Here is a 27,456-nt window from a genome sequence, read left to right as displayed (position 1 = left end):
CTATTTATAAAAGTAATGATGGCAAATAAAATATGAGTTAAAAACGGTGTATATTACATTCGGTAGGCCTGTAGTAAGAAGTATATGATGAAGACTGCTTTTTGAAATCGAGGTGAAATAAACAGAAAACAAGGTGGTACAAGTCTCAAATATTTTATTTCTCATTTTCATGAATGACATTTCAATGGTTCCCACAGCATATGACGCAGCATGCAGAGAAATGAAGAAAGAAACAAAACGTTAAACCTAAAAGCGAAACGTTTTCATTCACTTGTATGTTTTCCTTTGTCCAAAAACCCATCGCTTTCCCATCGAAAGTTACGAAGATGGCTGTCTGGCCCCCAGCTAAAGAAATACAAAACAGAACCGAGAGCAAGGAGCATCAACAAACACACATTCTGTACAAAACAATTCAACCAAGAACGGAAAAGGAGAAAAAAAAAGAAAAAGAAAGAAGATGCTTCGCTGGGAGTAACGGACACCAATCCAGAATAACTCACACATTTTTATTTTTCAATTTTCAGAATAATAATAATAATAATATTTATGGATAAATGTAGTGAAGAAACTCGCTTTAAAATCATTTCCATATTTAAACATTTACCAAAAGTTTGGCAACGTCCATATATTTATATGCAACGGTCATTCAGATTATAATATCTCAATAGTACGATTCATATGTAAACAAGAGAATCTTTCCCCCAAAAAAATCAGATCTACATGCACAACAGAAAGGAAAAAAAAAGAAGAGAGAGAAACCCTCCCGTATCATGCAAGCACATCACAAGACCTCAGCGGTCTTCGGGAAAGACATATTTAAGCGTCATCACCGTGCAGCAGCTGGCGCCAAAAGCGCCGGTTTGCGCGGGAGAATCACATTGAAAGCAAAATGGCGGAGTGGCCGAACGCTTCGAGTTTATTCGTCCGCATTGACAGCGTCTGGTTTGGTCTCTCCTATTTGAACATTCGGATCGATCTTTGAAATGACGAAGGAAAAGAGAGAAGCTGGTAAGTCAGTCAGTCAGATCTGGTTTTGCTTACTTCGACGATCCCTCTCAGTCAGGTAACTTGCTGCGAACCGACTCGATTAAAGCTTAGAAAAAACCCGAACCCACAAAACACACAATCTGTCCTTCAGTCCCTAATATACAAATATGAGCTACTAAGGTCTTTACAATGCTGCCTGCAGTCAAGTTGGAACAAAAATTAACCTTAAATTTCCACAAACAAATATTCAAATCAGGTGTTATTGTGGATTCAGTTTGCCACAATACGCACTGTATCCTACAAAGGTCGAGAGGTAAAGCAAAATGACTCGTTTGCTGTGTTCAAATGGTAATAAATCCAGAATACGCACACGAAACCAAAAAAAAAAGAAGTCCAAAAATTTTTACTGATGGCACTGTTCCATCCTACAGTAACATGTGGTGTGATCTGATCGTCCCTCCCCACCCGACCCCTGCGATAAAACACCGGTCTTAAAAGTAAACCATACGTATATATGTGCACAACTTCAAATATATTTGCTTTTTAATCCTAGTCTACTGTATATCAGAAAGCAAGACGGCAGATGAACTCCCTGACAATATTAACACAGCACACTTTACATACGCGCACACATTCTTGGTAGAAAATTCAAATCGGATTTGCATTTTGCGTGAGATCCGAAGCAGATATTTGCTCGAAAAAGAGGTGGAAACAAAAAACAAAAAGCTTGATGATAAACTTGATGACTTTTTTAATCTCCCCATGACATGATGAAGAACATCAGATAGCGATTCCAATATTCGGCTATTGTTAAATCCCACGTATATGTTTCGATTGGCACTTCATGCTTGAAGCGAGTTGCGCTGAAATCAAGTGTCAAGTCATATATAGTCATATTTATATATAATCGCTCACATACACATTCCCTGTAGACCTAGATCATCTTTAAAAAAGACAGGACCAAAATAAATACAAAAAAATCCCCCCTTCAAAAAGAAAATTACAGAACGTACACACATGCACACACGCATACACGCATACACGCACACACACACACACACACACACACCCTCCTCTCGTTCTTCTCCACCACACTGAATCGCTCGGTAATCGACAGAGAAGTCGTCTCTCTGACTGTCCTTAAATACCCGAGAACGTGGACAGAAGAATCTCATGCTCTATAACACTTAGGATGGCAGGCGTCACAAGGCTCAGGGAGTACAGACGGGGAACAGAGGCATCATTCAGAGAAATACTTCCATTGAAAGAGAGAACGACAGAAAAAGAGTGACAGACAGAGAGAGAGAGAGAAAGAGAGAGAGCGTGTTAGCGGAACATCTGGAGCTGATTCTCAGAAATGGAGAAGTGAAAAGAGGGTGTTCAGTGAAGGGCCTGTTCTGTCTCTTCACACGTCCACCACCATCTTTTTGTGAATGTCTAAGCCACCGACCACCTGCGGAAGAGAAGGGAAAGGGTGACGTTTGCATTTCAAAACCAGAGGGAACTCTTACAGCAGACTTACTGAAGCACCATCACAACTAAACATACAGACTACTAAAAAACAACTAGTCAGTTGTCTACCATTTAGAGACATTCCTATAGTGGACAAAAAATTAAACCCAAATTGACATTATGATAAACCCGTTATCATTAAATGCTAATTATTATATTTAAGGTTCACTTCACTAATAAATCAATAAATTCAGTCACTTATGAGTACTGGACAACTTTTAACACAAAATCATTTAATAGATATAAAAACTGACTTTTGTTTTATTGAATGCAGGAATTGATAAAAATTACAAGAATAAAATAAAATTGATATACCTTTAGAGAAAAAAAAAATAGTTTCAATAGTTTCAGTTACTCATGAGTACTAGACAATATTTTTTTTTATCATTTTACGAGATAAAAACAGATTTTTTTTTTCAGTTGAAAGCAGGAATTAATAATAAATAAATAAAAACAAACTTGAAAAAATGACTAAAATAAAATGTTAAAAATAAACCTTTGGGAAAATTATAAAAAATAAAATAATAAAAACTAATAAATTTTATTAAAATTTAATAAAGTAAAAACTAAAAAAGTAAAATTTATTAGTTTTTATTATTTTATTTTTATTTATTATTAATTCCCCCCCCCCAAATAATTTTAAACAAGATAAAGACCATTTTTTTTAATTGAATCTAGGAATCAACAAATAAAATCAATCATTTTGAGTTACTCATGAGTACTAGAAAATATATATTTTACCCAAAATCATTGTAATAGAGATAAAAACTGACTTTTGTTTTATTGAATGCAGGAATTGATAAAAATGACAAGAATAAAATGAAATTGATATACCTTTAGAGAAAAAAAAAATATTAAAACTAATAAATCAATAGTGTCAGTTACTCATGAGTAATAGACAATATTTTTATCATTTTACAAGATAAAAACGGATATATATTTTTTTCAGTTGAAAGTAGAAATTAATAATAAATAAATAAAATGACAAAAATAAAACAAACTTTTAAAAATAAACCTTTGGGAAAATTATAAAAAATAAAATAATAAAAACTAATAAATTATACATGTAGGCACTCATGAGTGATAGACAAGATTCCCCCCCCCCCAAATCATTTTAATCAAGAGAAAGACCATTTTTTAAATTGAATCTAGGAATCAACAAATAAAATCAATCATTTTGAGTTACCATGAGGACTAGACAATATATATTTTCCCCAAAATCATTGTAATAGAGATAAAAACTGACTTTTGTTTTATTGAATGGAGGAATCGATAAAAAGGACAAAAATAAAATAAAATTGATAAACCTTTAGAGAAAAAAAAAGTTAAAACTAATAAATCAATTTCAGTTACACGTGAGTACTAGACAATTTTTTTTACCCCCCCCCCCCCCCAATAATTTAATAGAGATAAAAACTGACTATTTATTTTTTAAGTTGAATGGAGGAATTTATAAAAATAACAAAAAGTAAAATAAAATTTAGATTTTTTTTTTCCCCCAAAAAACACTTAAATAGAGATAAAAACGAAAAATTTGTTTTAAATTTTTATTTAAGTTAAATGCAGAAATCAATAAAAATTAAATAAAATTTTGATAATAAACCTTTGGGGGAAATACTAATTAAAGAAATAATAAAACAATAAATTCAGTCACTAATGAGTACTAAACATTTTTTTATCCCCCAAATAATTTTATAGAGATAAAAACTAAAAAATGTATTAATTATAATTTCTTTTTTAAGTTGAATGCAGGAATCGTTAAAAATAAAATAAAATTGATAATAAACCTTTGGGGGATGAATACTAGATGATATTTTTTTTCCAAAAATCATTTTAATAGAGATAAAAAGTGAAAAGTTTTTTTTGTATTGAATGCAGGAAACAATAAAAGTAACAAAAATAACATTACATTTTGATGATAAACCTTTAGGGGAGAAAATTAATCAGGCATGTGATTGGCTAAGGACCAAAAAACAGGAAAATATACTAAGACAACAAAATTTGGCCCTGGACAAATCCAGCCCATCCGGCCCACAAAGTCCCCCTGTGAAAGTTTTGTTGGATAATGGGGCTTTTAATTGGAGTAAATAAATTAATGAATAAAACAGGACAGAAACAAATAATGCTACATACTGATAATTTCAAATGCAACAAACTTAATAATGCATTTTGTCACATGAAAATGCATGCAGTAAAGCATTGATTTTGAGCTAGAATGCAGGACATGTATTGCTAATAAATTCTGCACTAAAAAAAATGGTAACACTTTATTTTGATGGTCCATCTGTTGACACTCTACTAGTTATCAGTATTCATTTAGTAGCATGTCAACAGTGCATCAGTTGACATTCAACAACATTGTTTCAACAGACAAGCAACATACATTCAACTAACTGCCTGTAGATTATAAAGTGCATGTTAGTTTCTAATTTATAGATTTTACAAAAAGTGCATGTTGATTTTCAGTATGTCTTTTGCAACATGTTATTAACTAATAGTCAGCTAACTTTCTGTAGATTGTGTTACCATCTTCTAAATTGTCTACCAACTTATTAAAATTAATCTGTCAGTTGATAGTCTACAGCCATGTCAACACATGATCAACAGCATATTATATCATCCTTACTTAAGTGCATCAAATGAATAATTACTTAACCATCTCATTTTTACCAAAATCACTAGTTTATTATCTGTTGATAGTTAACTAAACATTAGTTGTGCATCTGTTGTGTGTCAACTAATCTAAAGTTTACATTCAGCAGACTATTAGTAGGCATTCTCAACTAAGCATCTGTAGATATATTTTAGGACTATCCAATTAAAGTGAAAAACAGTTGATAACAGTAGAAAGTCTATAAACTATCAACAGAACACATACAAGCATGCATTAATTGTATGCAATATATTTGCAGTTTAAAATGAGAAGTCATTACCAGACAATGAAAATACAATAGAACAAACACTACAGGCAGGATATTGGAGAAAGTTGTTTTATTAACAATATATTTACACAAACCCACTGTTTGCTAGTGTATCAGATCTGAACAGTCTGATTATGTGTGGTTTTTTTGTGTGTTTTATCTGAATGGATCAAGCAACTTGCGCTGTTTATCACTTTACATTGTGGTGGGAGCGCAGCGTATACGTTCGTCAGCGCTGTGCGGGTGACTGATCCCGCCGCTTCGCACTTTTGGGCTGTTTGCAGTTTCGATTGCGTTGTAATTTAACCTTTTCACACGTGAGTTTAAAATATTCTATCTAACCCCAAAGAGTGAGTTTTTTTAGGCGACCGTTATTTTAGAATGTTTCGCTTTAATGTTTCCATGGCGACGCGTCATGTGACACACCGCAGCCACAACAGCACTGTAAGACACATGGATCGCTTTTATTTCGTTTTTCCTTTTTTATTATTAATATTCACAAGCATGCTCACTATATTATGAAATATCTGATATTCCGATTTCGAAATATGTGCAAGTAAATGTATTTAAAAGCTCAAACACTTTTATAATGACCGCGTTAGTTGATCTATACCGGGTGATGGGCGCCGCCATGTTTGTTCGCGTTGAATCCAAGCTGTGGGATTTACAACACGCAAATTCATCCTCTCCTCCCGAAAGACATTAAAGTAAGTCTCTGGTGAGCTGGGAGAAGAGGAGAGTGAACTTTATAGTTACCTACATAATCTGTATATAATATCAATAAAATATGTTGTCAGAATATATTTGTAGGATCATTATTGCCGCTTCCATAGACATCAGTGTGTATTTTACAAACTATAAATGTATGGTTTTGCTAGTACTTATGTCTATTTAAATGTCTGAAACCTAAAATAAACATTATATGGTTGAAAACACTGAATAGTTGTGATAATATGACAAGCACTCAGCGCGTCCGATCTGGCTCAGCGCCAGCCAACGCGCCAAAACCGATTTGAATTTAGCATCTGATGACGTGATGCGGCGAACGTTCGAATCACACCGGTGTGATCGTACGCTTCAGGGACCAGCCAAGACAAATCACACGGGTGTGATCGTACGCGCTAAAGGGTTAAAACAACATTTTTTAACACAAGTATCTGTACTTCTACTTGAGTACGAGAAGTGAGACGGATTATTTTCTTTAGCGGAAGCAATATAAACCGTTTTTAAATCAATAAACTCCTTTTAAAATCAATATTTTGTGTCAAATTGTTGATTTATTTTGTAGGTAGCCATGTAATAAGCGGGATAATGTGTAGAGTTTGTCTTACATGTGCTTCATGAGGCACACACGCGCGGTCTCTTGCTCTCTCTCCCTCTGTCATGCACGCGCTACGCGGTCTCGCACTCACTCCCTCGCTCTAGATTCCGGGAGAAACTATTCGCAAATACGTCCTTGTTGATACTTGGAAAGGAAGGAAAAATGCATCTCTTTGCCATCTGACGTGCCGCCCGGTGTGGCCCTGTTGCTCGGGGACGGCGATTATGGTGACGGCTGTGAGATGCGCCCCCCCCCCCCCCTTTTTTTTTTTTTTTTTTTAAATTTTTTTTTTTTTTACAGATCTGCATGATTCACATAGGTCACATTTTCAGGTCGAAAAATCCGGAATTCCGGATTAATCCGGAAAAATCACATCCCTGATTAATGAATAAAAACTAATTAATAAATAAATTCAGTCACTCATGAGTACTAGACAATATTTTTTTCCCCAAAGTAATTTTAATATAGAAAAAAAACGGGTAACTTTTTTTTAAACTGAATGCAGGAGTCACTATAAATAAAATAAACATGTATGGGAAAAATGCTCTGAAACCAGTAATAACCAATGCTAATGATGCATCAAAATTCTGGCATTGAAAAATATTTGTCTAAAAATTAATTTTTAGTTTCAGCCACAATCATTGACTGAAATTATATTTAATTTCCGATGACATGCTTTGATTTAATTTGCTTTCCACAATGTGTTTAAGCTACAAAAGGTGAATTATGGAAAGATATCAATAAAAGCATTTTACTAAATATACGCACTATAACATATGTATTTTCTTAACCGGTTGTCTTACAAGTTATTACAGCCACATATTGGAGTAGAAACAATGATATAATTTGATTAAATGATTTCACTTTATCCCTAAATTAAAAACCAGACCCCAAATTAAATGATCCCTTCATACTCACAGCGCAGAACTCCTCGAAAGATATCCTCCCGTCCCCATCCTTGTCTGCGTTGATGATGGTTTTGTCGACAATCTGCTGAAGCTGGGTGTCCTTCAGGTTATTCCCTACCATCATCTTCAGCACCTGGAACAGCTCGCCGTTGGATATGTAGCCATCCTTATCCATGTCATAAATCCTGAATGCAACTACAGAAACAAGCAAAGAAAAAAAAAAGATATAAAATGCTTTGCTCCAGTGCACTACAGACTAGTTTTATGAGGGTGGGGTTTAGTATTTATTTTGGTTTGGATCAACAGAGGAAAGTGTTTGTAAGATTGAAAACTGAAGACACTTACAGCGGAGCTTCTGCTCCTTGTCGCCCTTGACACTGAACTGAGAGACACCTTCAATGAACTCTGCACGAACAAAAAGATAGAAAACGGGAGGGTGAGCGAAGCGTTTACCCTCTCCACCTTTAATTGGACCAAGTTATGTTAAAGGGATAGTTCACCCAAAAATGAAAATTTGATGTTTATCTGCTTACCCCCAGGGCATCCAAGATGTACTTGACTTTGTTTCTTCAGTAGAACACAAACAAAGATTTTTAACTCAAATCATTGCAGTCTGTCAGTCATATAATTGCAGTCAATGGGACCCACAGCTTTGAGAGTCAAAAAAAACATACAGACAAAACCAAATTAAACCCTGCGGCTTGTGATGATACATTGAGGTCACCTCCTTGTCATCCAATATGTTCATGTCTTTCTTTCTTCAGTCGTAAAGAAATCATGTTTTTTGAGGAAAACATTTCAGGATTTCTCTCCATATAATGGACCTCTATGGTGCCCCCAAATTTAAACTTCTAAAATGCAGTTTAAATGCAGCTTCAAAGGGCTCTAAATGATCCCAGCCAACGATTAAGGGTCTTATCTAGTGAAACCATCGGTTATTTTCTAAACAAATTGACAATTTATATACTTTTTAACCCTCTAGCAGAGCTAGACAAGACAAGTGTTTGATGTTAAAAAGTATATACATTGTAATTTTTTCTTAGAAGATAACTGTTAGTTTTGCTAGATAAGACCCTTCTCCATTAGCTGGGATCATTTAGAGACCTTTGAAGCTGCATTTAAACTGCATTTTGGAAATTTAAATTTGGGGGCACCATAGAAGTCCATTATATGGAAAAAAACATGATTTCTTTATGACTTAAGAAAGAAAGACATGAACATCTTGGATGACAAGGGGGTGAGTACATTCTCTGAGAATTTTTGTTCTGGAAGTGAACTAATCCTTCAACACATGAAACAATCGGTCTGTGCAAGAAACGGAACAGTATTCATATCATTTTTTACCTCTGATCCACTGCAATGTCCAAGTGTTCCGTCAACGTGCTCTGGCCTAGTAGACGCATACTTGGAAGCGATCTGTCGTGCGTATATGTCACTCATTTTTTTTTTACACAGAGAGATTGTGGGTATGACAGCTACTCAAAATGGTAACCAATTACAGACTAAAAAATGATGTTCGCTTGTGCAAACTCATCAGGGATAGTTGACTTTTCACCGACTCACAACTGAGCCTGATCGACTGAAGTTATGGTTGCTTGCTCGTCACGCACCGGCTGTTGTGCACATGCTCAGGACAGTTGAACATTGTGGTGGATCAGAGGTAAAAAATTATATAAATCCTGTTCAGTTTCTTGCACGGACTGATTGTTTCATGTGTTAAGATATGAATCTATCGTCACGAGCCGCAGAGTTTCATTTGGTTTCGTCTGTGTATGTTTTTTTGACTCCCAAAGCCGTGGGTCTCATTGACTGCCATTATATGACTGACAGACTGCAATGGTTTGAGTTAAAAATCTTGTTTGTGTTCTACTGAAGAAACAAAGTCACCTACATTTTGCCCTGAGGGTAAGCAGATAAACATTAAATTTTCATTTTTTGGCAAACTATCTCTTTAATGCATCTGAAGTCCTCAAGTACAGAGAGCCTCTCATAACCAGCATGGAGCTCTGCCAAGTCTTCTCAATGCAACAGTCAGAAAATGCACACATAACATTACATTTCCTGTAGAAAACATCAGTTCTTCCAAAAGGAACACATTTTAGGCCTTTGTTTTGCAAAACGGCAGTTATGAATGGTTAAAAATATGCAAGGAACACAAGGACCAATCACAATTTGGCTTTCAAATAAATGCAAGCAAAAAAGACCCATTTGAATTTAGTATGCTTTGCAATGACTTCATCATGATGCTCAGAAAACCCATAAACAATGTACACCACACATCTACTGGAATAAACAGAAATAAACCTTTAAAGTCCACTTCTCCGTTTCCATCTGTGTCGAATATATCGATGACTCGCTGCACCAGTGGGTTCTGCTGCAACTCGGGTAGAGACATAAACTCCTCCACGCTGAGAGAACCTGAGTTATCCAGGTCGAGTTTCTTAAACCGCTTGCCTAGTCTTTTAATCTCATCAGCGTCAACTGAAATAGAGGGAGAGAAGAAGAAAACAGTGAGAACAACTCATTTCAACACAAAACTTAAACTATACATACTTTTAATCCTAGATTTTTCTCAACTACAACCATAAATCCATCATTAAAATGGCTTCAAAGATTGCACACGCCTTAAAACACATGTTCACACACACACATATGAACACAATATTGCACATCTAGAGCTCTCTCTGTCTCTCTCTCACACACACACACACACACACACACACACACACACACACGTTGGGTTTCTATGTTTTATGGGGACATTCCATAGGCATAATGGTTTTCATACTGTACAAACCGTATTTTCTATCGCCCTACACCTAAACCTAGCCCTCACAGGAGATTGTGCACACTTTTACTTCCTCAAAAAAACTCACTGTGCGTGATTTATAAGCCTGTTTCCTCATGGGGACCTAAGAAATGTCCCCACAAGGTCAAAATCTACTGGTATTACTATCCTTGTGGGGACATTTGGTCCCCATAACGTGATAAATACCAGGTACACACACACCTATGCATTTTTGGCTGTCATCAAAAAGCCTCAGAAAGCCAGAACCCATCCCAGAATGATCCTTACCCAGTTTGTCCTGCCTGGCAGTCATGGTCATCCCTCAGAGGACTACCGTTCAACTATAGTTCGCTGTTGTGCTTCGTGGAGTGCTAAATGAACTAATCTCATTCACACAGCCACGTGGTACACACCTCCAGTAATCAGCTGCCAGTCGGTTTGCTGTTAGCACTGTGCGGTTAATCAAATTAAAAATCTAAGTCACAAAGTGGCAGAGAGCAGCGATTCTCAACCTTTGTGACTTTTCAGTCCTTTGATGTCAGAGGCCCCAATAAATGTGACCCTAGACCACAAAACCAGTCTTAAGTAGCACAGGTATATTTCTAGCAATAGCCAAAAACACATTGCATGATTTACTTCAAGCCATCCTAGGTGTCTATGAGTTTCTTCTTTCAGACAAATACAATGGGTGTTATAATAAAAGAATGTCCTGGCTCTTCCAAGATTTTGAAGTTCAATAAAGTGCATCCATCCATCATAAAAACCGTTCCACATGGCTCTGGGGGGTTAATAAAGGCCTTCTGAAGTGTATCTATGCATTTGGGTAAGAAAAATATCCATATTTAAAACTTTATAAACAGCAATCCCTAAATATGGATAGTTTTCTTACACAAACACATTGATTCACTTCAGAAGGCCTTTATTAACCCCTGGAGATGTTTTGAGCGCTTTTTATGATGGATGGATGCACTTTATTAGAATTCAAAATCTCAACACCCATTTACTGCCATTATAAAGCTTGAAAGAGCGAGAATTTTTTTTAAATTCAACTCCAGTAGTATTGGTTTGAAAGAATAAAGTTATATATACCTAGGATGGCTTAAGGGTGAGTAAATCATGCTGTAATTTTAAGCCCAAAAATAAGCCCACTAAAATCAGTTTTTTCACACATTATAGTTTATCTTTCAAAACTAACATATATCTGGGCCTCAAGAGGACAATTTAATCCATTTACACTATTTACGTACAATGTAAGTCTCACAACATGATATTCATGATAACCTGGTTCCAAAAAACAACTGTTTGAATGGAAAGCAAGCAGATAAAAAAAGCTCTGCCTTACTGCTGTTGTACATCCAGTTGTTCTGAGATACAAGAGAGGTAAAGAGACTTACAGTATGTTGATTTCCGCTGTGCTATTTTGAGTTTGTGGACACTTCCCCGGTTACCCTAAAGCAGATGATGTAACTGCTTACTCTTCATATCTATTAATATGCCATGGATTAACCCTGATACAGCTAGTGCCAATGTGTGTTATTAAACCAGGTGACTCTATTACACCATCACGCATCTGTCGTTCACAGAGACGTCACGACAAAGGATGCCAATGTCACAATGCACATACTGACAGTGTTATTTCCGTTACCTAAAGGGGCATTCAAGGCAACGGAAGAATAAAAACAAGAGCTGAATTTTCACACTATTCAGTGCAACCCATTCGGCATCAGCAGGGGCAGTTGCATCACCGAGCCACAGTATTCAAACAATGTGGAGATGGGAGAGACAGAGGGGGAATATTTATAGCAGTCAGGCTGATCCTCTATGGTCTCTCGCACTCACTCGCTGTAATGGCCGATAAGGGCCTCTCAGAAAAGCCCCCTAGCAACAAGGACGGCCAGCTTAGCAGAGAAAGAGCGGTGGTGTACGTGCTCATTAGAGCATGATGGTTTAGAAAAATGTGTCAAATGCTGCAATATCATTCGTACCGGTGTTTTGTGGTAAATAAGCGTTTCACTATTAAAATGTGTACATTATGCTCCATTTAGATGCTTTTAAACATAACATGTCTTATGTAAATGCCCTTTAAGAAATGTGTCTGTTTGGAATGAGGTGAATCTTAAAGGAATATTCAAGTGCAAGTTAGACTCAACAGGCAGCATGTGGTGTAATGTTGATTAGCACCGAAGGTTTTATATTATTCATAGACAATGCAACGGTTTGACTGTTAATCAGTTTTTCCCTGACTGTGCCTTTACATTAATCAGAATGCATGAAGCTGTTGCAGAACCACTGCATTTTAATCACGATCCAAACAAACATGCTACCTATAGCATGAGCAGTTTTTGATGTGAATTAGATTGTATAACAACTTCATAAATTAAAGCAAAAACAGAATGGTCTGACCTTAGCTTTGTGATATGCTTTATTAAACATCCGAGTGAAACAAAAACATCAGACGGACTGAAAGAGACGCAAATTCACTGTCTGACAGCAGGTGGCACTTATGGAACAGCAGTGATACAGTGTTTCCTTTGTTAGAGCTGTAAACAAAGCAGCGTTGTTCTGTTAAATTATGCTGTCTAAAGCCCTGAAAAAATGTGTGGAAGCTGCTAAATCATATGAAGAAGGACTTAGTATGTAGGAAAGGGCACAACATTTTGACAAATTAAAGATAACAGGTGGTAAAAATACCTCTGAGCAGTATTAATTAAGATATTAGCCTAATATTTAACCTACCTGACTGGAAATGATAAAAACACATTGTCAAGTTTCAATGCAGCTTCAATGGGCTTTACACAAACCCAGCTGACGAATAAGGGTCCTATCCAACAAAATGATAATTTTCTTATAACAATAAAAATGTATATACTTTTTAACCAGAAACGCTCATCTTGCACTAGCTCTGCGATGTGCATGTGCGTCTTGGTGCATTACGTAATTACGTTGGAAACATCACGTGTGGTTAGCTTTCATACATAGAGATGCACCGAAAGTTGGGTAACCAAAATAATTCTGCCGAAAATAGCAAGAAAAGCACAAAAAAGCAGAATAAGCGAAAAGACCAAATAAATTATACGGAACAATGACGTGACACAATCAAATAGAAGCGTGCACTTATGCAGCTAACATATCAACAGTGTGGAAGCATTTAAAACCACCTTGAGAAAAAGCAAAAATCTTTTACAAGCACCGACAGCAAACGACTGTTTATTACCACACTGTCTTTGATGAGAAGAGAAAGGGGTGGTTGTTGCTGGTTACTGTATGATGACTGAAATGGCTTTAAACCATTAGTAAATAAACTACAGAAGGTTATATTTTCTAATATATGCACAATTTGTATATATTCTGACAGCTGCACAAGCTCATTAGCCAGGGTTCAAAGTCCATTAAAAAAATTACAAGTAGAAACCTGATTCAAGACGGGTGTCTTAAAAATGGCCAGCGAATATTATTATTATTATTATTATTATTTTTCAACAAACTTATTAATTTTAAGTTGAACTCAACTTTGTTGGTAGGCTATAATCTCTACTAGAATATAAAAAAAATTCAGTCTTAAGTAAATATTTTTAAATTGTTTTGTAATTGATTTTTTTTCTTTGAAAAGCAAGAAAAAACTGTAAAAAGCACATTTGGGCTATTTAACTTATGCAATGGTGAAAAAAATGCATTCGGTATTTGGCCCTCTGCGCAGTGTTTCATTATGTACGGTTTCGGCTTTTTTTCGGTGCATCCCTATTCATCTGTGTACTTCGGTTCAAAAAGGTAGGGATCAGACTTCATCTCAATTTCTCCTCCCACTTTAAAATCATCACATTCGACCTTTCCAACATGATTACGTAATGCTTGAGGTCAAACTAGTGCAAAATGAGCATTTGTGGTTTAAGAGTATAAACTTTTTTTTTATTGTTTTAGGAAAAAGACCAATTGTTTTGCTAGATAAGACCCTTATTCCTTGGCTGGGATCGTGCAGAGCCCTTTTAAGGTGCATTGAAACTGCAATTTGGACCTTCAACCCGTTGACCCCCGTTGAAGTCCACTTTATGGAGAAAAATCCTGGAATGTTTTCCTCAAAAACCTTTATTTCTTTGCAACTGAATCAAGACATAAACATCTTGGATGACATAGAGGCGATTAAATGATCAGAAAATCTGTATTCTGGAACTGAACTAATCCTTTAAACAAAACAACAACTAACTGACTAGCAAATTGAAAATGCATAGCTTCTCTAATAAGCTAGTGATTACAACTCAGGAAAACGGTGCAGTGCTATATTGTTGTGCTAAACCTGGTGGACACTTATCTCTTGCAGTTCACATAAACAGTGTTTGCCAGATGCATTTCATCTACAAAATGATTTGGGACCATGTCATGAGTCTCATGTTACTGCACTGTCTAACTGGAGAGGCCTTATGATGTCCTTGTGGTTGCTAAGCACCCATCTGACCAACAGGTGGCTCAGTTTCACAGCAGCATACTTGTTATCACCCTGTTACAGTCCTGCAAAATTAATTACTGTTGCCTCCTCATTCTGCAGCAAGACCTCTTGCGAATGATGCAATTATTCTTTCACCCTTTGCCTTGACCTCTGACCTACCACTGGGTTAAATGAGAAAGAACTGATCACTGGATTTGTCAGGTTAGTGGCACGCTGGCATCAGATCTTTAAAAGAGATTTTGTCCACTTACTAACAGGACAATACAGCTTTTTCTTTGCTGTGCATTAGGAGCAAGACTCAATGGTCTTCCCTCAGTGATCTTGGAAACCTGTGCCAGTGAAGTTGCCATAGCAACATTAAAGGAACCCTGTGGTTGTTCCCAGAGGATTCTGGGTAATGTAGTTCTACATAGCTGATCCTATGTGGCTTAATATTAAAGATGTTTACATTCACTGACAATGTCTCAGATTCAAATTTTAGTCAAGTAGCTAGTAAATTTTACAATTAATAACCAAGAAATGGCAAGTAACTGAACAGTGAAATAGTATTATTTCTTGCAAAATGTAGTCTAATTTGTTAAATTTATATTACTATTATTAGGTGCAAAAAATGAATCATTTAGATATCAGCGCATCAAAAAGCAAAAATGTCTGCAACATTTTATCCCTTAAAAAAGCAGTCTATTTGTGGAAGGTTTATGAAGTAACGGTTACATCAGAATGCATTTCTTAAAGGGACAGTCACAATCACTTCCTTTATGAGCCTTGTGATTTTTTTGACTTAAAAGAAAATATTTTGGATCCCACTGACGGTCTCTTTTAATTTGGAACAACATGAATTGAGTAAACAAAGGCAAAATAAATGAATGGAAAGTGTTTGTTCAAGATTTTTCAGCTAAGCACTGGTCAGCACTATTAGACTGAAAAACGTGTCAAAGGTGCAAAAGCTCCTCTGATGTGTTGGTCAGTACTTACAATGGAGCAGAAAAGCACATAAAAAGAAACCTATTAAAAACAGACCATCACCTCGTGTTCTTTTACTCACTCCCACCGACTCTAAAAATAAGCAGGCTCTTCCTGCAACCCCAAGGCTAACCTTTACCAGCTGGAGGCATTTATAGCCCTCGTTTCTACAGTCCGCCACCCTGTCTAGTCTGGTTGCACTAGCGCTGGCCCTGCTCCAAACCCGGAGAGTCCCACTGATCCAGGGGATGCCCTCTGCCTCGTGTCTTGATATCCAGCTGATCCCAGAGCAGCAGGCGCAGGTGTTTAAAGGAACGGACTAGACTACATTGACTGCTTATTCTGATCACCCACCATGAGCTATATATGTAAGCGACTAACCACAGGTCATCTTCGTTTATATGAATGAATCATATAAACGAATGATATGAGTGAATGTGCAAAATGTCAACTTTAAGTTAAATTAATAAAATTATGAAATTAGTAAAGCTAAAAAAATTATGCATCAGATGAGCTGTACACAGTTTCACAATAACATAATCCATAGATCAATAATTACATAAATCACCCATTTTCACCAATTTTCTAAATTGCTGATTTTGAGGTGTCGTTTAAGACACCGTTTTAGACTCAGTGCTCAAACAAAAATAATTTAGCTCAGAATTTGGCTAAACCTACATAAACTATGACTAGATTTACCCTATTTACACAAATTAAAAGTATGTATTCTAAGGTATTTAAAGTAGAAAAAAAAAAAGTGTTACAAAAATGAAACATAATAAAATGTAAATAAATAATCGGTAACAGTAAAAAAAAAAAATATATATATATATATATTTATATAAATATTTTCAAAAGATATACAGTTTGTCCATTTATATATACACTACACATATTAGATAAACAAAAACTTTATTTTAAATGTGATTACTTGTGATTATTCATTGCCCAGCTCTAAATTAAATTAAATTTAATATAAATAATTACATATTTTATAACACACGTTTGTTCCTGTTTCTTCCTGTATCTATCTTCGATCTTTCTCTCTCTGTGTATATATATTTTAGTGTTTTAGTGTGAAACAAAAGAAGTAATTGCAAGGTTTTTTATTTTTCAATTAAAAGTTCAACTAATCATAATTATATTTTTGCAGTGAATGTCTAAATTAATGTAGAAACTACATAAAGAATGAATATTTACTTGTTTAACTTTTCACTGTGCTATGTGCTTTTCACAAGTGCTATGAATGAAGGCAAGTACTATCGATACCAATATACTGATGCCTCTGTTAAATTTTATGTTTTTTGGTTTATCATTATCAATTTCTGGGACTAAAATGGGTAACACAACTTTGTACCATCATTTCAACATTTAATAGGCCCAGTATGTTAAAAACCATTAAAAAATACTTTAACAATCTTAACATAAACCCATTATAATAAATGTCACATTTAGCTGTGGCTTTTATATAGTGTGTTGTATGTAGTGTATATAGTATGCTTTGCTCTCTGTCTGTTTTTTCCCTGCAAAGTTTATGTAGCACATTCACTGTCACAATAAATAAGCACAATTACTAGTTAAAACATTTGGTATCAGCTTTTAAATGTGAGGATCGATCATCTCGATACAATGTTGGTTTCACAAGTATTCACACTTAACTAGCAACTGCGTTTCTTAATTTCTGATATATATATACACACACTGTAGAGACACTGTTGATTTAGTTTGACTACCTCTGGTAAAATTAAAAAAGCAAAAAACACAATTTGAGGTAAGATGGAGCAACAGCCCAAAATACTTACAGTGTGAGCACATCTCCAAAGGATAACTCGCCTCATTTCCCTGTGGAGAGAGAACAAGAGTTTGAATCAGCATGACAATGCACATAAAATCTTACTGATCAATTTTACAGGTTCTGTAAAGCTTAACAGACTTAGCAACAATATCCAAATGTGGGCAAAACAAATAGCTCAACCAAGCATCCGTGAGTGTTTGAACCTTTTGTAATAGTTGCAACTTGCATATAAAGTCTCTCAGTTGTCCTTAGTGTGAAACATGAATCTTAAAATCATACAGAAATGCTGAAAAACCAAAGAATTTGTGGGGCCTAAAGGATTTTTTCTGAAGAACAGCAGGCAGTTTAACTACAGGACAAACAAGGGACTCATGAACAACTATCACCAAAAAACAAACAAAAAACAAAACAAACAAACTCTTGGATCAATTAGGTAAAAACACAGTATTAAGAATCAAGTGTATGTAAACTTTTGAACAGGGTCATTTTTATAAATTCAACTATTATTTTCTCTTGTGGACTATATGTAAATGCCTTTTATGTGACATATCTTCAGTCAGTACTAAATAAAAAAATAACATGCATTTTGTAAAAAAAAAAAAAAAAAACATTAACATTTTACAAATTCTGCAAGGTGTATGTAAACTTTTAACCTCAACTGTATCTACTGTTTACTCTAATGTAAAAGTCAATTTAGAAAATCTTTGTATGTCCTCTCTACATGACAAACAGCTGTCACAAGGCAAAAGGGTCATCAGAGTCACAACTATGGCTCTTAATGTGTCTTAGTTAATTAGCTAATCAGATTTGAGGAGTGAGTTTACAGTGCTATGGAGGCCATCGGTCTCAGAGAACAGACGCCATATGAAGCTGGATTTTGCTGTGTGTAAAATTGTAGATGTATAGACTAAACTGAAAGTGCACAGACACTAGATTATTAATTATCATATCAGCAATCATACTGAAATGAAACTGTAAGATCCATTATTGATGACTCGACTGACTTAACTCACCAAAATCTAGAGCAAAGTGTGGTTAAGGGCTGATTTGTGTTGATATAAACACTACTGACACTGTTTGAGGACAGTGAGATGTTTTTGAAAGTCGTCTCTTCAGCTCACCAAGGCTGCATTTATTTGATCAGAAATACAGTAGAAACAGTAATATTGCAAAATAATATTACAAGTTATAATAACCGTTTTCTGTTTTGATAAATATTTAAAAATGTAATGTATTGCTTTGATGCAAAGCTGAATTTTCAACATCATTACTCCAGTCTTTTGTGTCACATGATCCTTCAGAAATCATTCTAACATGCTGATTTGCTGGTCAAAAAACATTCTTATTATTATCAATGTTGTGCTGTTTCGTGGAAACCATGATCAATTTCTTAAAGGATTCTTTGAGCACTAAATAAATGTGACCCTGGACCACAAAACCAGTCTTAAGTAGCACAGGCATATTTCTAGCAATAGACATACACATTGTGTGGGTCAAAATTATTGATTTTTCTTTTATGGCAAAAATCATTAGGATATTAAGCAAAGATTATGTTCCATGAAGATATTTTGTACATTTTCTACCGTAAATATATCAAAACTTAATTTTTGATTGTTAATATGCATTGCCAAGAACTTTGTTTGGACAATTTAAAGGCTATTTTCTCAATATTTCTCGGTCAAATATTGTCCTATTCTAACAAACCATACATCAATAGAAGGTTTTTCTATTCAGCTTTCAGATGATGTATACATTTCAATTTTTAATCAATTTAATCCATTTTAATCAACCTTTCTCATTATTAGAAGGCCACTAGTAACTATGCAAATGTATTGACTGCTATATAAAGGCTATTCCAAAATCTCTAGCGACTGACACGTAATACAGTCATACCACCCAAGCATTCCTTTGTTATACATTAGAGTGGAAATACACACTGCAATAAGCCAGGAAAGAAATCAGGCCACCCCATCACCATCCAGCTTCAGCACACTGGGACACGTAGAAATAGCAGGAGACGGAGAGAGAAGAGAACATGCCATGATAGAGAGAAGAAAGTAGAGAAAAGACAAAGAGAGACACTGTAACGAGGACATGAGAGCTAAAAACATTTGCTTTATTAGCGATGCAATTCTGCTCTTGATTTAATGCTAAACAATTGAAATTATTCTAATATATACATATGCTATTGTTTAAAATTTTGGGGTCAGTGTTTTATTTTTTGTTAGGAAATTAATACTCTTATTCAGCATTATCCATTTATAATGTTAGAAAATATTTCTTTCTTTTTTTTTATGCTGTTCTTGTGCCCCTGGACCACAAAACCAGTCATAAGGGTAAATTAAATTATTTTTTGAAATTGAGATTTAAACACCATCTAAAATCATTGATGTATGGTTTGTTAGGATATGACAATATTTAGCTATTTGAAAATCTGGAATCTGAGGGTGCAAATATTTAAACACTTTTGAAAAAATTACCTTTAAAATTGTCCAAATTAAGTTATTAGCAAGGCCTATTACTAACAAAAAATTACGTTTTGATATATTTATGGTAGGAAATTTACAAAATATCTTTATGGATCATGATCTTTATGTAATATCCTAATGATTTTTGGCATAAAAGAAAAATCGTTAATTTTGACCCATACTATGTACTGTTGGCTATTGCTACAAATATACCAGTGCTACTTATGACTGGTTTTGTGGTCCAGAATCACAAATATCAAACAGTACTAGTGTTTACAACACTGAAATTAGTAAGAAATGTTTTTTCTTTAGCAAATCAGCATATTAGAATGATTTCTGAAGACTTAAGTAATGATGCTGAAAATAGAGCTTTGATATCAAACGAATAAATTACATTTAAAAAATATTTAAAACTAAATATAAATTGTAATATTTCACAATAGTAGTGTTTAACTGTATTTTCTGGCCAAATAATACAGCCTTGGTAAATAAAAGACTTCATCCAAAAAGAGCAGCTTGGACATTCTGATTAACATCTTTTTTTGGGTTTCATGAAAATATCAAATAAATAATACAGCATTAGAATGAATAAATTATGAATCAAGTTTTTATTTTTAAATGAATTATGGATGAGACGAGCAGAGGGCGAGATTTCAGAAAAAAAAAAGCAGTCGATAGGTGTGACATTCTCAGACAAAAATCAAGTTGTTTCAAGTCAGCAAGACGAATGATGCCTTCATTGAGCTGTGTGCTGAAGGCCTGTTATGACTTGCAGGGAGAAACTAAAACTGCCATAACCTAATGTAGAGAGCAGGACAGATAGACTGGGATATCACTGTGCCTAGAAATTTCTAGAGCAATTCCAGAGCTCTCTATTAGACGTTTATTACAGTTTCATAGCTTACAAAGTTCCTGTGCAGAATTAAAGTGAGATGTTCTAATATAAAATATTCAAGCACACTTTAGGTTGGTGCTGATAAACCATGTAGTAGAGATACTAAAGTAGGTGTATTTCCGTGCTGTGTGTACATAAGTGTGTGTGTGTTTGCACATTTGCTGTGGAAGTAGATTAAACTTGTGTGAGACCGGTCACTTGAGTCACCGTGTGGTCGAACGCCGTTCTCTGACTTCTCTAATTTATTGTATTAAACATAGCCTTTTGAGTATGTCCCTCCCTCTAAAATTAGTCCGAACGCTCACGTGCACTACAAACAGACAGTGTTTTGCCACAGCTAGTAGGTTAGCTGAGGTTGAGTGCCCTGTGCTATTTTGACTTTAGTGGTAGAGAGACAGCAAATTAACTTAAAGTGGATTGAGGGTTTAGGATTACTTCATCTGGTTATACACATGACCAAGTCGACAGGCGAGGAAAGTCGCCTCAATGCAATGCAAGAGGTGGAGAAAACATGCATACAAATTTTGCAATGTTCAATTAGGCTACGTTCTGCTCTTTATGACCTCACAACACTCCCAATTGCGGCCAATCAAGAAGCTCCTTCAGTAGAAATGTCTATTTAATAGTAAGACATCAGGATCATATGAGGCAACTGGCATCTGGTCAGATATCTTTACTTCATGACCAAGTCATTTTGCAGGAAACCCTCTGTGGTTTGTGCTATATGTGAACCTGGACCACAACACCAGTCTTTGTCTTTGTATTTGTAGCAAAAGCCAACAATACATTGTATGGGTTAAAATTATTGATTTTCTTTTATGCCAAAAATCATTAGGACATTAAGTAAAGGTCATGTTCCATGAAGATATTTTGTACATTTCATACTGTAAATATATGAAAACTTAATTTTTGATTAGTAATATGCATTTCTAAGAACTTCATTTGGACAATTTTAAAGGCGATTTTCTCAATATTTTGATTTTGCACCCTCAGATTAAAGATTTTCAAATAATTGCATCTCGGCCAAATATAGTCCTATTCTAACAAACAATACATAAAAAAAAAGTACTCTTATGACTGGTTTTGTGGTCCAGAGTCACATTTGTTTAAAGAACATATATTTTTGAGCATTTTGGGGTATACTGCATTTATTGGATATTTTTAAATGGAAAGGTCAGGTGAAAAGTAATGATCTGAAATGAATATGCAAATCAAGCCTGTATCTATAAAGATTTGACCATCAGATGTTCACTTGCATAATTTAGCAGACATTTATATAAAAAAAAAAACATGAAAAATTAAAATGATGTTTAAACGATTAAAAAAAATGTTCAACATGCATTTAAAAAAGTTAAATAATTTTTAAAATGCATGTTATTGATGTTATTCTGAATAATTATTCTGTGCATATGTTTCTTTTTTTTATAGGGATGCACGATAAATCGAATGCGATTATCAGGCGCGTTTAGTCAATGAAGCCGGTACTTTGATTAGTAGTAAATCTCCATCACGTGCGTTCAGCTGCGTTCAGCTGGAGTGTTCAGAGGCGTAAATCACTGACAAGGTACGCCAAATCGCGCTCAAAATCGAATTAGATTTTTAGCGCGGTTTGGCGTAGCTTGTCAGTGATTTACGTCTCTGTGTATTAATTGCCGCTCCAGCTGAACACACGTGATGGAGATTTACTACTAATAAAGGAACCGGCTTCATTGACTAAACGTGCCTCATAATCGCATTCGATTTATCGTGCATCCCTATTTTTTTAATTAATAAAAAATTTTTTGAATCAAAATGTCATAATTGGATCTTCTGGTGAAAACAGCAGCTTTCTCTATGGTTTTATATACAGGACTTTTGCAATGAACAATTTTCACAAATTCTGATGATGCATTTCCATAGGTATTAACTTTTATATTTTCATTTTTAAAACATATAATGTACATTTCTAACACTATACATTGTTTTTTGCTACGTGAGTGTTTCTAATTCAACAGCTGAGGGAGTGACAACAATTTTGACATATTTTCCTCTTCTGACCAGCTTAATCACTCTTTTACTATTGACCATCTATGATGACTTCTGCATCTGGTTTTATACAGTTTTAAGGTTTTTATACACATTTTACCATGCTAAAATCTATTCCACTAATTTTCCACCCAAATCAGGGCTGGAAATGTGAAGAAGACTCTCCTATTTCATCTGAGCCTGATTTTAAGGAACTATAGAGAAAATTCCAAAGCAAGACACAGAACAGAAATTAAAATGCAATACAGACATGGTGTTGGTAGTGTCTGGACTAGGCTAAATCTGGGTCTGTGGAGCTAGTCCTTAGAGCATGTCATGCTATGCTATGCATCCCAAGTATGCATACTTTTCCATTTTTTGAATTGGGTGCATTGAGCGTCTTCTTATAGTGTCATTTGCATTGATCCACAGATATGCAGACAAAGTACGCTCATTCCAACTAGTGTCAGTTCTGAACTTTTATATTGTGGATCTCTTGTTTGCTATCATTAATTATACATAAATCTGCATTGTATCAGCCACACTGCTGATGATAGCAATTCAGTGTAAATTGAGGTTACATTTAATGCCTATACCACACAAACAACAAACCCACACCTTCTGACCAATAAACTTCCATTACGAGAGGGATTTTAGAAGAAATCATTTTTATGGTTGGTCAAGATCCAAAAATGGACTGCAGGTCTGTTCTGATATGCAGACAGCAGGGGGAAAGATGCAAATAAAATAAATAAATTGAACCACATACTCATTGAGATAAATATTTGCTTTTCTATCTTTTGTTGTTTACCTCAAATGCAATGCATCCAATCAAAACTCAAAACTCATTTAGGTACAAATTCATCGACAAATCTGTAATAAGGTTAAAATTAATATGACTTTTAGGATATTTTGACCCTGGACCACAAAACCAGTCTTAAGTTGCATGGGTATATTTGTAACAATAGCCAACAATATATTGTATGGGTCAAAATCATTAGGATATTAAGATCATGTTTCATGAAGACTTTTCGTAAATGTTCTACCATATATAAATCAAAACCTAATTTTTGATTAATAATATGCATTGCTAAGAACTTCATTTGCACAACTTTAAAGGCGATTTCCTCAATATTTTGATTTTTTTGCACCCTCAGATTGAAGCTTTTCAAATAGCTGTATCTCAGCCTAACAAATACATTTTTTTATTCAGCTTTCAGATGATGTATGAATCAAATCAATTTAACAAACTGACCCTTATGACTGGTTTTGTGGTCCAGGGTCACATTTGCAGGTTCTCATAACTATGGGAGCCCTCCAGGTTGCTCATTTCTTCAGTTTACTGTATGACTTCAGATACGGACTGAACTGTATCAACATTATTTTGAGATATGACTTCCTCTCATATCGCTGAACGTTGAACTCAATAAACGTCATAATAACATAAACAAGAATAAATATTACAATGAGGCCACATACACATGGATCATCAACAATATTTTTTTAATTTAAATTCCTAAACACTAGCTGTTTGGCCAGTTACACCTATTAACCTTAAGTGCCGTGGGTATATTTGTCGCAATAGCCAAAAATACATTGTATGGGTCAAAATTATTGATTTTTTTAGGATCATATTAGGCATCTGGACAGATATCTTTTCTTCATTACTAAGTCCTTTTGCAGGAAAACACCAGTGACCCTGGAACACAAAACCAGTCTTAAGTATTATTATATATTTAATGCATTTATCTGTTGTTTGTGTACTATATATTTATTTCTTTGGCAACATTGTGGTATGTTACACAGCCATGCCAATAAAGCTCTTTTGAAATACATTGCATTCATTTTTTACCAAAAATCATTATAATATGTGACCCTGGACCACAAAACCAGTCTTAAGTCGCTGGGGTATATTTGTAGCAATAGCCAAAAATACATTGTATAGGTCAAAATTATTGATTTTTCTTTTATGCCAAAAATCATTAGGAAATTAAGTAAAGATCATGTTCCATGAAGATTTTTTGTAATATTCCTACTGTAAACATATCAAAATGTAATTTTTGATTAGTAATATGCATTGTTAAGAACTTAATTTGGACAACTTTACAGGTGATTTTCTCAGTATTTTGATTTTTTTGCACCCTCAGATTCTAGATGTTCAAATAGATGTATCTCGGCCAAATATTGCCCTATCCTAACAAACCATACATCAATAGAAAGCTTATTTATTGAGCTTTCATATGATGTATACATCTCAGTTTTGAAAAATTTAACCTTATGACTGGTTTTGTGGTCCAGGGTCACATATTTGGTAAGGATCATGTTCGATGAAGATATTTTGTAAAATTTCTTACCATAAATATATTAAAACCTAATTTTTGATAAGTAATATGCATTGCTAAGAACTTCATTTGGACAACTTTAAAGGCGTTTTCTCTTCATTTTATTTTTGTGCACCCTCATATTGCAATTTTCAAATAGTTGCATCTCAGCCGAATATTGTCCTATTCTAACAAACCATACATCAGCTTTCAGATGATCTCAGTTGCAAAAAACTGACCCTTATGACTGGTTTTGTGGTCTAGAGTCACAAATATTAAGTTTTTGAAGAATCTAAAATGTGTAGCATTGTGGTAACGACAGCAGTGTTCAGCACGTCTTCATATGCTTTCATGAAGACGTACAACGCAAAACTACCCCAATTCTAACACTTTATATTGCTTTATCATAAAGGGGAAGTTGAAAAGTCTGGGTAGACACAACACAACCCAACAAGACCAACAGAAACATTCTGGCAAATGTAAAACTTCAAAGGAGGAAAAGGTGATTCACAAAGACATTATAACCTATCATTTAAAAATGACTTATTTATGAAAAGGCATACATTTAAAATGACCCCAGGGGAGAGAAAACGTCTTCAAATTTAGGAAACCCCACCTTATAATTAACGGCCCAGGCTTTCTGAAGAATCAAGCAGTCGATTCAAGTTGTCAACGTATCTATTTTACACGCAAACCAGCTCTCGATCAGCCTGACAGCCGTATCGATTGAGCAGCAGCTAACTTACTCGCTGCCATACAATGTTTCTCTTCGCCTGCCGCGCCATTACATTTGATCCCTGTTCGCTCAAATACAGTATTTACACCGGAATCTATAAGACAGAGACGTGTTTTCCGTATGTGTTTCTCCGTTTATAGCGTACAGAGCCTAGCAGTCCTGAACGTGGGCCACACTGACAGCCATGGCTCTGTTTTATCAACAACGGCTTTGATCACGACACTGCGAGCGCATTTCCAGCTCGTCGCGGCACCAGAAAGGCGCGTTGGACGCCCGATTGAACCGAAGCGCAACGCTATCGGAAGTATCTGCCATCTAGGATATATTTGCAGCGGTTTAGCGAGAGCCGTAAGGGATCCTTACCATTCTGTCGCCGGGGTTGTCTGCGCCTTCTGCAGAATCTGACGGAACTGAACGGGCGCTGTCGGTGTGACGGTTATTTTTTCTGAGCGAGGAAGTCGCAGTGGCGCGTCGCTCGTATTTTCTTCTCGGGCTTTCAGTCGACGGATGACGGATTCACTGCAGTGGCTTCGGTAGGTCCGCAGCGGAGGGGGAAGAGGCAGTGGGTTGAGTTGGTGGTGGTGGTGGTGGTGGAGAGAGAACGGGGCGGAGGGAGGGAGCAAGCGAGACTAGCGGAGTGGAGGGGGGAGGTGCATTAGAACAGCACATCCGGGTATTTCTGCCTTCTTTTCTCTCTCTGTAAATACACGAGTATTTGCATCATTACCGTTGATCAAATGATTGTGCATCTCAAGCAAGTCTGAAAGAGAAATTTAGATTTTGACTTTATTGAAGAGGAAGTGATTGATTGGAATTTATGCTGTTATTGTTTCAAAAGTTATTTTACATTTGCAAATATAGGCCTAATTTGGCCTTTAGTATTGGTTCATGTTGAAATGCTGCAGTACCTGATCATAAAATTAAAGTATAACATTTTTTTTATAACATCTTTTGTGGTATTTGTAATAAATATGATTGGGATTATGGCTAAATACAACACATAAATGCATTTTGCAGTGTTTTACATGTGCAGATTAATCAAATCAAATATTTTTCTTTTTTTTAAATTGTGTTTTATCTTTGTTTTTTTATTGTATTATTTTAACAGACATTTAGTGACCATTCCTAAATAAAATTAAAAGTAATTTGTAATAAATATGGTCAAGATTATGGCTAAATAGAACACATAAATGCAGTTTGCAGTGTTTTACACGTGTAGTTTAATATCAAATATTTCATTTTTTTAATTGTGTTTTATCTTTGTTTTTTATTGTATTGTTTGACTTAAATTGATTTTATCCATTATTTTAACAGACACTTAGTGACCATTCCTAAATAAAATTAAAAGTAATTTGTAATAAATATGGTTGAGATTATGGCTAAATAACATATAAAT

The 27,456-nt window shown here is 35.1% G+C and overlaps 1 protein-coding gene across 2 annotated transcripts; it reads right to left on the bottom strand.

The window, feature by feature from the left end:
* Positions 1 to 137: 137 nt before the first annotated feature.
* ppp3r1b (protein phosphatase 3 (formerly 2B), regulatory s1ubunit B, alpha isoform, b) lies at positions 138 to 26,659 on the bottom strand. Of its 2 annotated transcripts, XM_073842002.1 has the most exons (6): positions 26,424 to 26,659; positions 17,644 to 17,683; positions 9,954 to 10,130; positions 7,995 to 8,054; positions 7,660 to 7,844; positions 138 to 2,440 (listed from the first exon to the last, which is right to left on the bottom strand). In XM_073842002.1, exons 1-6 carry the CDS (start codon positions 26,424 to 26,426, stop codon positions 2,393 to 2,395), a joined length of 513 nt encoding a protein of 170 aa, XP_073698103.1. In that variant the 5' UTR covers positions 26,427 to 26,659; the 3' UTR covers positions 138 to 2,392. The 2 variants fall into 2 exon arrangements, with proteins under 2 accessions (XP_073698103.1, XP_073698104.1); XM_073842003.1 differs by lacking the exons at positions 17,644 to 17,683; positions 26,424 to 26,659 and adding an exon at positions 10,726 to 10,818.
* Between the last annotated feature and the right edge of the window lie 797 nt (positions 26,660 to 27,456).

Source organism: Garra rufa, chromosome 6 (genome assembly GCF_049309525.1).
Source record: "Garra rufa chromosome 6, GarRuf1.0, whole genome shotgun sequence".
NCBI lineage: Eukaryota > Metazoa > Chordata > Actinopteri > Cypriniformes > Cyprinidae > Garra > Garra rufa.
The sequence above is the reverse complement of the archived record's forward strand: the minus strand, read 5'-3'. Positions and strand labels throughout refer to the sequence as shown.

Bases quoted from the DNA above. Each gene is read 5' to 3' on its own strand.
- ppp3r1b (XM_073842002.1), bottom strand. The intron at 8,055-9,953 runs GTTTATTTCTGT...TTGTTCGTGCAG, and splicing joins CGGAGAAGTGGACTTTAAAG to AGTTCATTGAAGGTGTCTCT. The intron at 2,441-7,659 runs GTGAGTATGAAG...TCTCTTCCGCAG, and splicing joins CTTTCGAGGAGTTCTGCGCT to GTGGTCGGTGGCTTAGACAT.